The sequence below is a fragment of the Pollicipes pollicipes genome, unplaced genomic scaffold (genome assembly GCF_011947565.3).
Source record: "Pollicipes pollicipes isolate AB1234 unplaced genomic scaffold, Ppol_2.1 Scaffold_4881;HRSCAF=5763_pilon_pilon_pilon, whole genome shotgun sequence".
Taxonomy (NCBI): Eukaryota; Metazoa; Arthropoda; class Thecostraca; order Pollicipedomorpha; family Pollicipedidae; genus Pollicipes; species Pollicipes pollicipes.
Window position 1 is genome coordinate 59,436,770 of NW_023596576.1, and position 15,220 is coordinate 59,451,989.

The 15,220-nt window shown below is 54.9% G+C and overlaps 1 protein-coding gene across 1 annotated transcript; it reads right to left on the reverse strand.

Moving 5' to 3' along the window:
- Nucleotides 1–311: 311 nt before the first annotated feature.
- LOC119100684 (ras GTPase-activating-like protein IQGAP1) lies at nucleotides 312–2,463 on the reverse strand. The gene is made up of 5 exons (XM_037223760.1): nucleotides 2,429–2,463; nucleotides 1,908–2,136; nucleotides 1,445–1,589; nucleotides 979–1,136; nucleotides 312–400 (listed from the first exon to the last, which is right to left on the reverse strand). Exons 1-5 carry the CDS (start codon nucleotides 2,461–2,463, stop codon nucleotides 326–328), a joined length of 642 nt encoding a protein of 213 aa, XP_037079655.1. The 3' UTR covers nucleotides 312–325.
- Nucleotides 2,464–15,220: the final 12,757 nt, after the last annotated feature.

Consider the following 15,220-nt stretch of genomic DNA (forward strand, 5'->3'; position numbering starts at 1 on the left):
ACGATCGGAACTGAGACACTCAAAGAAACGTTATAGTCTGAAGCTCCCGGACAGTCAGGCACCTGAACACAGCGGAACAAGTGCTGTGTTTGATGTCACAAAAGAGCTGACAATGACCACGTGTCTTTTCAACCTGCAACCAGAGCAAGACAATGACCGTAGGTCTATATGCCCAGCATCAGCGTTGTAGGACTTTAACTTCATGTCCACATCGCGACCGCAATCGTCCGCTCCTGACCCAGAGCGCCGGCGGCCGAGACGTACCCGGTTCTGGGCAGCCTCCACCTTGCTGTGTTTGGCCGCCGCCAGCCGGCTCTGGTAGAGGTCAGCATTTCTCGGCCGCCACCTCCCGCAGGTGAGCGTTCGGGTTTTGCAGGCCGGCCAGCGTCTCGGCGGGTACCTGCCGCCAAGGCAGAGGTCAGGGCACCGGAGGGCAGGGCAGGGCAGGGCTGGACGGGGTTTGGTGGGGCGGGACACGGCAGGGCAAAGCGGGGTAGCACGGGGCAGCTCCAGGCAGGGTAGGGGAGCGGTAAGAGGAATTTCGAATTTCGAATATCATCGAACACAGTGGAGTGGGTCATCTGGTCTCCACCTTAGTTCAAATTATGCACCTTACGCGCGAATGTCGTCGAGACGGCGTGCAACGCGTGGCTCGAACACACACCTTCCTCATGCATCATTGACAGCCAGGTGCGAGAACTCAGCGCACATTCAGAGGACAGTTGATCCGCACATGAAAAACTCGTGCGGGCCCTGGGCATGCATCCTCCTCGGCCGGACAGTTGCCCCACGACCACTCCTCGGCGCACTTAATCTCGCCCTCTAGTCCCAAACATCACAAATCGAGCCAAGCATGTCGGCGACATTCAGTGTTTCGCTGATAATCGCACACAATTCCCTAGTCCGAGGAGCGCGCGAGGCGAGCCGCGGTCTGACTACGCGCCGCCGGCGCCCCGCCCCCTCCCTCCCTCTGCGCACCTGTCGGTCGATGGCCTCGTTAATGACGATGACGGCCGCGTGAAGGGCCGCCTTGTCGACGGGCATCTCGCGCGCCAGGATGCCGCCGATCTTGCTGAACGTCGGCAGGCTGAGGCCGTACTTGCGCAGCTCGGCCGACACGGCGTCAATCTCGGCATCTGCCAGCGGCGCCGGACGTCAGGGCGCTCCGGCCGGCGGCCAGCGTGCCGCACGCGCGGAGGGAGACGGCGATCACGGATTCATTACACTGCGAGGGCGGGGGACGGAGCAAGCGCCTGCGGCGTGGGTCAAACACGGCCTGGTCACTGACGCGCCGGCTACCCGCTGGTGTGGCCGCAGTGACGCGCCACGGCACTGGGAGCGGTGGAAGAGGCGCCGGACGGCGGCGGACAGCAGCGCCCGGCGCCGCCCGGCACGGTCGGGTTGTTGTGCGGCGCGGCCGCGTCGCACCCCGCTCCAGTCTCACCCGTGAAGACGGCTTTGCCCAGCAGGTCGGGCATCTGTGGGCCCCGGCCCAGCTTGAAGGCGAACAGGCTGAGCGCGTGGATGCAGTACACCGTCTTCGGCATGTTCTTCTTCTCGTACACATCCGTGGTCGTCGGGATGAAGATCTGACGGAGCAGATGAGTTAAGCTGGCGCCGATGTGGAAGGTCTCATGAAATTAGTGATTTCTTATGCTCCTGGTGAGCTTTATGAAACGCCTAAATAGAGTTTACAAAGATTGTGACCCTCGCTGCAGCAGCCAGAGGGCACGCACAAGCAATATGTAAAAAGTGCTTCATGCGACGGCAACTCGCTCGTCCAAGACACTGCAACTGAAACAAAAACGGCGACTAGCCAACTGAACACGATGATCAATACACATACTAGCGTACAAATGACAAATCAAAATCACACCAACACAAAAGGATGCAAGGCGGTTGCTCACCTGTGGTAGCCCCATCTCCCGCATGGTTTGTGTCCAGATGTTGATGTTATCCGTGTGCCGGAACTGCAGGCCCCTGGCGGCGTAGCGCGTAAGCTGCAGGTCGTAGACGCGCCGCGAGGTGTCGGGGCGCAGCAGCAGCGCCAGGCGCGCCAGGTGCACGCCGTGCCGCAGCGACTCCTCCAGCTCAGTGGTCGGCGGCAGGACGTCGTCCAGCATGGCCTCGACCCAGCTGCGGCGCGGCGGCGGCGGGCGGGGTTAGCGCGCGGGCCGTACACTGGTGGAGACTGACAGGGCACCGCGGTCGGGCGGGGTCAGAGTCACGGGCGACGTTGCACCGGCCGCAGAGATAGAACAGCACCGGAGTGACACACGGAGTTCAACTGGCACTTCATTACAATGCTGGTCGCGCACAACGATCAGGTACATGCGGATGAGCCGGATAAGAGCGTACAAGGAATACCGCGCGTCGGAGTGCTCTCTTGTCCACCGTACCGTTTGGCCTCCTCCAGCGGCAGAGATACTCGTAAGCCACGCTCTGCTGCCGCTGGCTGTCCATTTCGTCCGCCGTCAGACGGTGGTCTCCTGCAGCACAAGACACGCATGCTAGAAAGGCCGGGCGCGTGGGGCTGCAGCAGGGCGTGAGGAGGAGCAGTGGGGCGACGGTTCCCTGACATCGGGTGTTACGACACGGACACGATGCTACATTCGCCTAAAACACGTTGACATGACGGGCCATAAGGTACCTTTTCCTTCAGGATGCGTCACCTGGACGATAACGGCGTGTTATTGCACAGGATACACAGGATATACACGGGATACGTCACCTGGCGTGTTATTCGCTCAGGACAAGAAAATGAGGCGGGAGGGCGGCGATTAAAAATTTGGCCCCCTTTAACGCTAGATGAGCGTTCTACACCATCGAATAACAGGCCACGTTGTGGCATGTTTAAATGCTTATTCGAGAAAACATCTACCGAACGCAAACAAAATTATCCTTAGTATATAGACCTGTTCCAAACAACGAACGCCACTCAATCCCCGCCATTGCTGTCGGGACATAGCCGCAGCAACTCGCAACAGCCGCATACAGCAATCAAGGCCGTCATGCTGTATATGACGATTGGTTACGGCTCTTGCCAATATTTCGTACTGGAATGTTTGATGTCCAACGACATATTGCTTTGTGTTTAACACAGCAGCTTTGAACTTCCACGAAGGGGAAGTGGATCTGGGGCACTGGGGGGACAGCTGTCTCCTCTCCCCAACTTCGTAAATGTAATGACAACCCCCCTGGTGATGCATGGAAAGAGGGGAGCTCAAAATCAAGTTTTCCTCCACGTCTTCATCTTCGCTGAGGTCCTGCTACTAATACTTTGTCACACACCAGTTCCCCCAGCGTAAAATTACCATTGATTGTATGTTTCTTTGGATGTGCAGTGTATACAGTGTATGTTTGATTCCCGTCTTGATTTTCAACAATATTTGCTAAACAATTCGATGCATGATTACACTCCTCTACATTTCGCCTTCTCTTTTTCATCATTTGGCATACTTAATCCTTCATTCATTCGCCATACATAAGTCATTTATGTAAATCGGTCCCGTTCGTGCAAAAAGTGCATTTCTTTTTACCTTGGATTCCGTGGAATCAGAAAAGAATATAGACTGCGCGCTCATGCTGGCTACCTCGGCACTTAAGACTTCCCTCACGTTGCATTATCGTCACCATGGCTTCGGCCCCAGACCGAATGACCGTGGATGCCTTCCCCAACAGTACGCTTGTCGGCCGACGGCATCCACTTTATCTGGCTGGCCCCCTGGCGGCGCGTCGCTCAATGCTGCCGGGTCGACCGCAGCAGTTACAGGCGGTCGAACGAAAGTACCTGATGATGATGATGATGATTTGGGCTTTGGGGCGCACTGACTACGTTGGTCATATGGCGCCCATAACCTACTTTTTATCTAACAGTTGCCTGAAAAAGCGGGGAGATAAAGTTTCGTTCGATATATGACATGAAATTGTACGTCTTCAAGATAACTAAAAATGTGGCCGTCATGTACTGAGCTGGAATCGTCTCCCAACATACCACAGAGCGTTGGACGCAAGGACCCAGATCCAAAATGGGGCATACGTTCCAAGGCGAGGTGGGCACAATCTATCAAGACATGTCGTACGGTGTAACGATCCCCGCAGCGAGGACACTGCGGTTGGTCTTCCCCGCATAACAGGTATCGGTGAGTTGCGTATGTGTGGCCTATTCTCAGGAGGCATAGCGTCACTTCCTCCCGCCTCACCCTACGACAGCTGGACGCCCATGGTCCCAACCGGGGCTTATCTCTCAGTTTATTGGCAGCATGCACGTCCCAATTCGCTTGCAAAACGGAAGTACCTATTGCAGTGCGCTGCGGGTTCGACCGCGTGCATATGACAGCACTGTGGATGCACTATCGGACGGCTACATCAGTAACTGTCTACCGACAATACCTATTTTGTTCATATGAGCCCCTGGCTGTCCGTTAACGCGGTGGCTAACATACGGCAGCCCGCAAATATTTATAATCGTACACGGACGTGTTACCGTGTCGATTTGGTAGCGCTGCCAGCTTGCACTGGAAAGCGTTTGTCGGCCAAGGGCACCCATTGCATTCGGTTGAGCATCTGGCAGCACATCACTCAATGCTGCTAGGCCAGCCACAGTGGCAATTTGCAAGGTTACGGGGGTCAATCAAAAAGCCTTATCGTCGCGCGCGGCGGCTGCGACCGTAGCGACAAAATAACACTATGGGATCACCGGCGAGCGGCACCGTAAACCATTCGTAAGCCAAACACCACCTAGCATGCTCATTTGATCCCCTGACAGCGCATTGTTGAATGCGGCCGGCCGGCTGGGAGCGCGATGGTCAAGATACAGCAGTCCGGGAAACATACTCATAACCGCGCGTGGAGAGTGCGACCGTATGCACTTGGTGGCGGTCCTGTCAGACTGTCAGCTGACTGGAACATGCTTGTTAGCAGATGGCATTCATTTTCTTGCAACAGTCCAGTGAAACGGTTGAGCGGGGAAGTAACAACACAGAATATGGAAGGATTTACGGAGCCTAGCTTCCTTACATGTAGCGGCCGTTGAGACGCAAAGCAGAACAACTTCTTCGCAACCTCAACGCAACGCATTCCACTTCTCAGTTTAAAGTCGTCTAACTACATCACCTGCATACTGCGACGCTGACGCTTATTCTATTACGGGCGGCAGCAGAACAACGTCAGATAAACGCCATGCAATATTTAAATAAAAATATGCGCGATTTAGCAATGAGTTTTCACCATCGCTGCAGCTACCGACCAACACCCACAAACGGCCAAACAGCCCCCGTGCTTGGCATATGGCTCAGCAAGAACAGAATGAACCCTCGCGCAGAGTTTGCGTGAGCTGCCTACAAACACTCACCACTCCCCTAATAATGCTCAGTACGTTAGTCGGTTTAAACTTCCACTGATCCGTTTCACCCATGCAAAATTCTTCGTTGGCTCGTTTCATGGAGGGATAAAGCTCTCTGGAATGTCTGAGTTCGTTTTCCGGGGGGGGGGGGGGGGGGGGGGATAAACGCTGGTGTTCACACGTCCTATGTGCAGCATGCACCAAAGCGGCTGATAGCGACAGCCGCTTCACATCACGCTCCGTATCCATGCTTGGCCATGACATTCTGCATACACGCAAAACCGCGATGCCTCGGATGGACGGGCCCGCTCTAAGATCAGAGTCCGGTACCAGCACCCAGAAAGCTCGCGCGCGCGTGGCACAAACGCACACTTGTAACGGTCAAAGAAGTGGTGGTGGATAGCTCCGCTGTGTCCTGGTGGCGCTAACCCGTTTTTCAGCCTTGGACAGATTGTGGTTCTCGGTTTCCTTCGTCCTTAGTGTCCGTGCAACTTAAACGTCCGAACATCAACTAACGCCAAGCACGGTAATCTATCAATAACTTTGTCTCAGTCAACAAAATGTCCGTTTAATTTGAGTCAGACCTAATTGGACGAATATATCGAATCGAATGGGTGGCTTTTTATCTAATTTTGTTTGCATGTTTTAACCTGAGACGTTTATATGCTTGGAGGTACTCCTGAGCCAAACCATGTACACCCATTCAGATTGTTGGTATATCTTAACTTCTGCCTACCTTCCCAGGTCATAGTTTTACCGCCGACATACTCCCTCCAGGATCGCGACTTTATTTCATACTGTCTTTGTTCGCGGTTTCCGCCAGCAATCAGATGCAACAAAATGTTCAACGCCACTTTCGTCACCGCAGCATAACAGCGAGCGTTCTGCGAAAAAGGCCTGACAGTAAACACTTCTTACACATTTCCAGCTGTCCTGACTGTCCAGTAATGCGGCGACACAACCCTGGGAAGCCACAGCCAGGGGATATTTTTTGTTTATAGACTGGATTTTTCGTCTCGTTCAGCCTGCGCCGTCGCAGTGCCAAACACGGTGGCGGCTGGCCTGTTTGGTACGGACCGCACCGGAGAGCACGGTGCGGCAGTTTGTTTATGGCGGCGTCTGGCGCGTGTCAGCGTTTCAGGACGCCGGCGGTGACACGGCCAGGCACGGCGCGAAGATGTCAGCTGACACCGGGGGACGGGCCAGCCCGGACCCCGGCCGGCCGGGCCCACGGCAGGGCTGTGACGAGTCGCTGAGACAGCACGGTGCCGGGCCACTGACGAATCAATGAGACGGTGCGGTGCCGATGCACAGCCGCACCTCATCGGGATGAGACTGCTCAGAGCAGCGAAGTTGAAATCAGTGAACAGTCGAAGCGGTGTTGGGATCATGCGGAACACACCGAGGGTTTGTCGGCACTGTGGGGTTGACCCACATGAACGCCCGCTTCCTGAGGCGGGTGGCGGTCAACTGGTGCCGCGCGCCGAAGGCGGGATCACTGGGTCTGCTGGCACTCCCGGCAAACATGCCAAGCCTGGCTCGTCTTGTCACCCGGAGATCCCGTCCAAATTTGTCAATTCATGTCGTCCGCTGTCAAACGGACAAACACGGCCAGACATCAACACAAACATGCCTCTATGTCTGGGAACTACTCGCATAGGAGAGATGCTGCAGTTTGCTCCAAGCGGCTACACGCACTGCTTTGGTGTGACGTCCGATGTCTGCCGCGTCCATCACAGACTGATCAATGCCCATTCCTAGCCAACACGGTAAGCCTTGTTACAACGTGTCAGCCATGCCATGTGTGAGGAGTCAATACCAGGTGGCCCCACGGGGCCATTTGGCTGTTGTCATAGCATTGCAAACATGTCAGTCATGCACTGGAAACTGTCCGAGCCACACTGATAAGTACTGCTCACACTGAAATCACCATCGATGAAAATTTACAATATCAATTAAAATCTATTGTGATGATTTAATTCACCTCCATAAGTGGCTTCAACTCCACAGATTTCGTCACGTTGAATCATCGCGCACCACCGTAGACCCAGACCCAGATTACTCCCGTTGCATCATCTGTACATGGGTCGTGGGCGACACCGATAGGCCGCTTGGGCGTGCCTCAAAACGACTGCTTAACTGTTACAAATGTCGAGAAAACTCCGGTTCAGAGACAGAAAACCCGTACAAGCCCCTTCGTACACAATGCGTCTTTACGAGCTGAATACAACAGCAAGCTGCAATCCTTTGGGATGAGGTGATTCTTGGGTTTAAAGAACGATTTATAATGTGAAACTACATGTGTGCACCAACAGATACATACCACGTGTGTAGAGCTATCGTTACTGTGCGCTGAGAGCAGACATATGTCGAGTATCATCACGTAACGAGTTCAGGACATTTCTGAAGGAGTCGCTAACAATCGCTGACCGTGGCAGGCGGGAGCGGGTCCGACCCGGGCGGCCGCAACCGTCCCTAACCCTGACCGCCGGCAGGGCGGGAGAGCCACGAAAGCGTCCACAGCCGTCGGGCCTGACTGGTGCGACCTGACTGTGACCTGCGGCACTGGTGACGGCGTCGGCAGACCGAGCGCATCTCCAGGCTGCAGAGTGACAATGTGAGCAGGCCGTACTATGGTCCCGTCACCGTTGCACGACGTCAGACGAGCTGCGGCCCATCGGCACGAGGTGCGACCGTCCCGTGTGAGCGCCCCGACCAGGGGCAGAACGCGGCACCCCGCCCGCAGCGTCGGACGCAGGGACCTCGCCCGCGCCTGCAGCCTGCGCCCTGCGAATGAGCGCGACCCGCCGCCGCCGACAATGAGGATGTGGGCCGTGTCCGTCCGGCGGACAGGCCCCGCCGTACCAGACGGACCCGGCGCGCCGGCGCTGCAGGGGGAGATCTGTGTCTGTCCGGCGGACAGGACTCGCCGAACCAGACAGACCCGACGCGCCAGCACTACGGGACGGGGTCTGTGTCCAGCTGGCGGACAGGACCCCCTTCCCCCCGAACCCAACAGACCCGACGTGCCAGCACCGCAGGGCGAGGTCTGTGTCGTCGCGTCACCGCCTGGTGACACATGGCGGGTCTGGTGCCGAGACGACACTGGTCTGGCGGGGCACCGGACGCCTCTCGTGCGTTATCGCCTTGTTTTATTGCGTTCGATTCCCTTGAAGACTGTACGTGGTAGCCGCAATTCAAATATTCAAAAAGACTGGCAGCAGTCCCGTGCTGCCGAATCGCGCGGCTCAGCACGAGCGTGGACTCTCGGCGGGTCTCGAGTTGCCCGCTCTTCAGCGACACATGGCCTCAAGTCTCGAGAGCGGCGCGAAGAGAGGAGCGGGTCCGACCCGGGCGGCCGCGGCCGTCCTGCGCGCTCCAGTGTCGGCGCGACGCCGGTCCAGCCGGCGCCGTCCTCCGCGGACAGGGGCAGCGCAAGCCGGGGCAGGAGTAGAAGGAAGCGACGCTCCCCTTCTTCAGAAAATAAACATTACACAAGTGCGGCGTTGCGTAGAAAGAAACCAGGCTGAAATCGCCCCTTCCCCGTCCCCCCTTCAATCTCCGGGATCCACCCGTCACTGCCACGAAGCAGAGTGCAGTGCACCAGGGAGACAAGCCCTGTGAGCTGACGTGTACTGTCGGCCAGAGAGCGTACAACAGCCGGCGGACTGTGGACTCGGGGCGAAACAACGGCCCAACCGTCAGACGAACAGCGCACGGTAATCGGCCGCGGGTGTCCGCGATATCATATCGGAGATCAGGCCGGCGTTCTTACCGACTCCACCCGACAACCCACCCGAATCGGGATCCCCAAGGCTTCTTCTCCAGCCCGCCTGATCTGCGGCGGAGCGGGCCGCCAGGGACGCTCGTGCTCAGCCCGCTGGAGGGGCGCAGGGGCGGGGTGTGGGGGGGGGGGGCGGTCCCCCCCCGGCCGCGGACCTCGGCCGCGTCACACCAGACCAGCGTCGGCGGACCTTGGCCGGCGGCCGGCCGGCCGACGTCCATCAGATAGTGCGCCGGCACGGCGGGGCACGGAGGCCGGCCGACGGAGAGGAGGTGCGAGAGGGACGAGCGGACATTCCGGCTGTGCACGGCGGGCCGTGACTGCCTGTCGAGGCGGCGCCGAGCGAGCGGAGCGCCGCGCGCAGCGGAGTGACCGGCGCCAGCCCGGACCGAGCAGCCCGCCTGGACTGGGTGTCCGACGGCACAGCGCGTGAGTGGTGAGCGGGCGACGGGGCAGGCCGCGGTCCAGTCACGGCCCCGTCGCAGCTTTTACCCGGTTTACATGGGCCAGCCGAGGATAATTCGAATTAAGATTCGGAACGTATCATGCGACGTAACCCTCTCGGCGAGGGGCGTTTACATGGGCGAAACCGGCTTTACGGGCGGATTAACGGTCGATAGTTCGATCCCGCTTAGTTCGAATCAAGGAACGGATTATGGGCGAAAACTGCGCTTTTGAGGCGAAACTGAACAAAACAAGAAGAAAAAAGCCGGTACTCTGCGTATGGATGACGAATGTCACGAGCCATGGTGGGCGCGAGACCAGCTTTAAGGGCGAGGAGGAAGATGGACTTCCGTTGGAAAAATGATCTGTGCGGGACTCACAGGCTTTATAGCTACAGCACAAGCCATAGCACTTAAAACACAAGAGTTGCGCAGTCAGCACTGCCAAATCTGTCACATACGCAGTGTTATATGCAAATTTTTACTAGCGGGAAACTTTGGCTAGCAGAATCCAGTATTTTCTTGTATTGGCCAATGACACTCACAACCTTACCACACTCATATCAGTATGCCACCCAGCATCATGTCATCTACTTTGCACAGCCCAGGAAACACATTACCTACTCCCACCACTAATGCATTGATGAGCAGCCTGCAACAGTGAGCTAAGCTACAATGACTATGAATGCTAAATAGTTAGTGGCAAAATTGTGTAACTATGTTGTCTTTCCCCATCCAGTGCATCATACATACTGAGGGCAGGCATTGCCATTAGACTTGGCATGGACTGGCAAAGTCAGAATAAGCAGCTATCTGCTTCTTGACACACTACGGTTGAAATACTGCTGTGATATCCTTGCAGTCAACAGCATTGGCTGATATGGACTGATGGCTAGGTGGCACAAACAGCTGTTTCGCACAGTCCAAAGATCATAACATGTGAACCAGCCCCAGAGCTGTCATGACAAAAGCAATCGGGCTCAAAATCAAACAATGATGAATTATACACAACAGCTCAATTATCCACCTCATGGTTTGCAAGATACATGTCACAAAAAAGCACCAAGGTAACATATTTACTCACCAGTACAAAAACAGGTAATGATGTGCCACCACAGATGTTCTCTGCACATGTGGGCATTATGTTAGGTTTACTCAGTTTATGCACTGTTTCTTCCACACGAAATGCACAAACCTGGATTTGACAGAGTACTGATGACAGCTATTTTCATCCGTAGCACATTGCTTTCTTGACATTTGGAACATCACTGGGCAATTTTGGTCCCATCATTAAAAATAGTTCAACATTCTGCACTGACTGCAAGGATCTTTGCCTATATTTGTTGATCCTTTGCATCATGCAGGATTACTGAGTTACCTATCTCACACACATCAAACCGACAAGCACAAACAGCCTAATCTCATCAAAACAAACATTCCAGTCCCCGCTTCCTTGCCAGTGGTCTACCAGTGTGATGTAACTTCATATTTCCTTGACGAGCCAGTCACCAATATCCAGCACATCCCCTTCTGCCAATAGGTGGTCAACCAAATGCTCAGTCACAGGAGGAATGTCGCAAAATCAATCCTGGGGCATTATGTATTCACTTAATGAAAGAAACTATTGGTACTCCCGCAAGATTGTTGAACAGTTGAAGTACCTACCTCATGGCCTGCAAAGACACCCATCACAAAAAAGCACCAAGGTGAACATATTTAATCACCAGTACAAAAAACACGTGATATGCAACACAGAAGTGTTCTCCATTGCGCATGTGCCATCGTGTTAGGTGTTAGTTTATGCATGTTTTCCTGCACATGAACACACAAACTGGATTTAGCAGAGTAATGATGACAACTATTTTTCATCCAGTGTTCACATTTGCTTTCTTGCTGTCTGACCCTGTCAATGGGCAATTTCGGTCCTACCAGTAAAAAAGTTCACATTCCGAGCTGACTGCAATGATCTATATTTGTTCATCCGTCATATCATGCAGCAATTTTTAAGCTACCTTTCTCACCAAATTTAACTGACAAGCAACCAGCACCCTAATTTAAGGAACATCTGCAAAACACCCTCCTGGGCCTTTAGGTTAACTTAATGAAAGAAACTTGGAGGCATTCTCTGCACGAATTTTGAGCAATCCAATAATTAAAGTGAGAACAAGTCAAAGCTATATAAACGACCATATCACCTCCATCTGGCTTCTGGAAGCATGGAGCCTGCCCCAGACGTAAAATTAATATAACCTTTAGGCGAAAGATAACACCAAACACCGGCCGACGCCTGCTGTCTGCATAGATCAAGCGCCTAGCAGGCTAAATTACGTGAGCATTTCTGTGCTGCTAGCCACTCAAGGCCCTCAATAATAAGAGTAGTTTAGCAGCATGGTGTCAACTTCACCTTCTTTCTCTTTTCCCTTACCATCTTGGACTTGGACCGTCTCGAGCAATAGCTAAAAACCCGTGGAAAAGCGGCAACACCAAACAAAGCTGAAATGGCCATGAACAGAACTGCGTGCGCCAGGCATTTTTTTTTTTTTTTTTTAGACAGCTGACGGCCGATAATTCGGACGAAATCCCTTCCTGAACGGATGATCCTCTCACGGGAAGGGATTTCCTCCGGCGCACGATTCGAATCAGCGGAACGGCGCGTGAGTGTATACATGGGCCGGATAGTTCGGATCGAGGACGGGTCCCGGCTCAATTCGAATCACAGCTGCCCATGTAAACAGGGTATTTGTCAGGTACCTGAGGTGGCGGGTGGGGAATTCGGAAAAAAACAGAGCTCAAGACATGGTTCCGGACAAAATCTTAAAATTCAAGACCTCGGATACATATAATTGAAAAAGACAGCAGTCGGAACGTCACAAAGATGGCTCAGTCAGAAATGTTTTATGTACCCTGCTCAGCATACATTTCATCACTAAAACAGCCTTCCAAACGAGACATCTGTGGCCAACAAAGCATCAACTCATCTAATGAGGCACGTCGGTGGCGCTGTGGTTGGGCACTTGGGACAGCGCCCGACCTTAGCATGAGGCTGAAAAAGGTCTAAGTTTCAATACTTTTGGCTATGGATTTCCTTAAACGATGCGGGTGGTTTCTTCTGGCAGTGCCAGTGAAGTGGGATACATGGCATGCCTTCATACGCAGAGAAAGAACCGGTTAAGACCAGTTGGGAGCCCCTCATAAACAACTGCACTGGAACATAAATAATCAGCGAGTTCCATTCCGCTCGTTAATGTTTAGACATCTGAGATCTGCTCCCACCGCGCGTGATCTAATACATACGCACTATGTAGGTAATCTAACCAGGAAGGAAGAGCGTCAGGAGCCTTCCAATAGACAGCTACAGTTTACCAAGTGGAAAGGTCGCTCGCTTGAACAAGGAAGCGAGACATAACTGCACTTACGAAGGAACAAAGATAACGCCCACTGATAGGACACTAGTATCGGAAATAACATGATGTCAACACGAACGCTGCTGTTCTAAAGAGGACCGATTTACCGTTGCCGTGGTCATGGCCACCGATGAAGCTCTCTCTATACCCCCAAGACATGCTCGGATGGCTACAGAGATGTAGCGTATCGCGGTTGTTGTCTTGTGTTTATACAAAACTTGGGTCAGATGGGTCAGACTAGCCAGACCAGGTCATAGCGAGGAAAGTCCCACGCCGGAGTCATACGAAGTCCGTGTCCTTAGTTGCACTGCATTCAGGGCCGAACTTAGTCCAACGAATGGACTAACACCGCATACCAATGTTTATCCATCAAGGTCGTGACAACTCCGGCAGAACGAAGGCGCGATCCCAAATAGATCACTTTGGGTGCGACAGAGTCGACATTCGCATGCAGCTCAGATCGCTGAGCTAGTTCGGACCTCAGCCTATGCACGACCCCGGTTGACACGTACCAACCGGTCGGACCAGGCGACCCGGAAGGCGCGGAGTACGCCCGCCCCCAGCGGCGGCCAGAGCCGCGTAGGTGTCGCGGGCCGCCTCAACGACCGCCGTCAAGCGTGGTGGCCTCTGCCCCCAGCCGCAGTGTACGCAGCACCTCACGGACGCCCCGAGATGAGTTCCAGGCCTCAGCGTGTCTTTGTGTGCATACGGTGTTTTGATGGCGCATCCCTCACTACCCGCAGGAGGTCACCACCCTGCCTGTCTGCGCCAGCCTCTCCAGACCAGAAGCGCCCTCTCCCTCCCCACAAGTTGAGGCCCGTAAGGACGTCCCTCGTAGGGTAACAGAGGGCACGCTGCGAGCGCACGGCTGAGGTCACCACCCTGCCTGTCTGCACCAGCCTCTCCGGACCAAAGCCCTCCCCACAGTGAGGCCCGTAGGACGTCCCTCGTAGGGGTAACAGAGCACACTGCGAGTGCACGGCTGAGGTCACCACCCTGGCTGTCTGCACCAACCTCTCCGGACCAAAGCCCTCCCCACAGTGAGGCCCGTAGGACGTCCCTCGTAGGGTAACAGAGGGCACACTGCGAGCGCACGGCTGAGGTCACTACCCTGCCTGTCTACCAGCCTCTCCAGACCAGAGCCGCCCCACCCTTCCCACAGTGAGGCCCGTAAGACGTCCCTCGTGGGGTAACAGAGGGCACACTGCGAGCGCACGGCTGAGGTCACCACCCTGCCTGTCTGCACCAGCCTCTCCGGACCAAAGCCGCCCCACCCTTCCCACAGTGAGGCCCGTAGGACGCCCCTCGTAGGGTAACAGAGGGCACACTGCGAGCGCACGGCTGAGGTCACCACCCTGCCTAGATGCGGCAGCGGTGATCCCAGGCGGCGCCCGCAGCCGCCACGCAGAAGGCCTCTCGACGGAGGGGAGGGGGAGGGGAGGGGTACCATTGGACGTGCGCCGACCAGGGGCGAGGACAGACGACTCCGTCGGTCGGGGAGCGGACCCGGGTCGGTGTTCTGGGGACAGCAGCCGCCGCGCCGACGGACTGGCTGACCCTGGCTCAGAGGGGACAGCGGGCGGCAGCTAACTGGGACGCAGCACTGCGCAGATGGCCCAACGCAGGTCAGGTGGTACGCCGCAGCGTCACCCTGACATGCTGTCGGCCGCGGCATGTCATAGCTGGGCAGTTTCGCCGTGCTCGCCTTCGCCTGTGACGGATATCAACGGATGGTGGAGATATTCGAGCTTACTGATGGCTAGAAAAATGTCGGATGTGCATTATTTCTCATGCGGATATCGAAAGTCTTTCGTGGGCATTTCCAGGCACGGCTAACTGGTACACTGTTAAGCATACTTTCGATTATGTCTTGTATTAGCTGCTCACCCCGAGGTACTAAAGTAGCTGCACTGGTTTGACCGCAGTTATGGTGTACACCGTTGGCTATATGTAAAACTGCAAAAAATTCTGACAACGGCACATGATTAACAAAAGGATATGGAAACACCAGTAACAAACATGAATATGCGCACATGTCCCAAAAGCAATTTTGCACTGTCTTTACATTTCCGGAGGCACCTGTGCGAAGGACACTCAGCATGCACGTAGGTATATGAGAGCGTGTGGCACGTAAAGGCAATTGTCGCTACGTTGCTTGTTAAACACACCGAGTATCAGCGTATAACCAAAATAACACATATCTTCCTTGAGACTTAAAATACACCATAACAGGCTGACGCCCGGC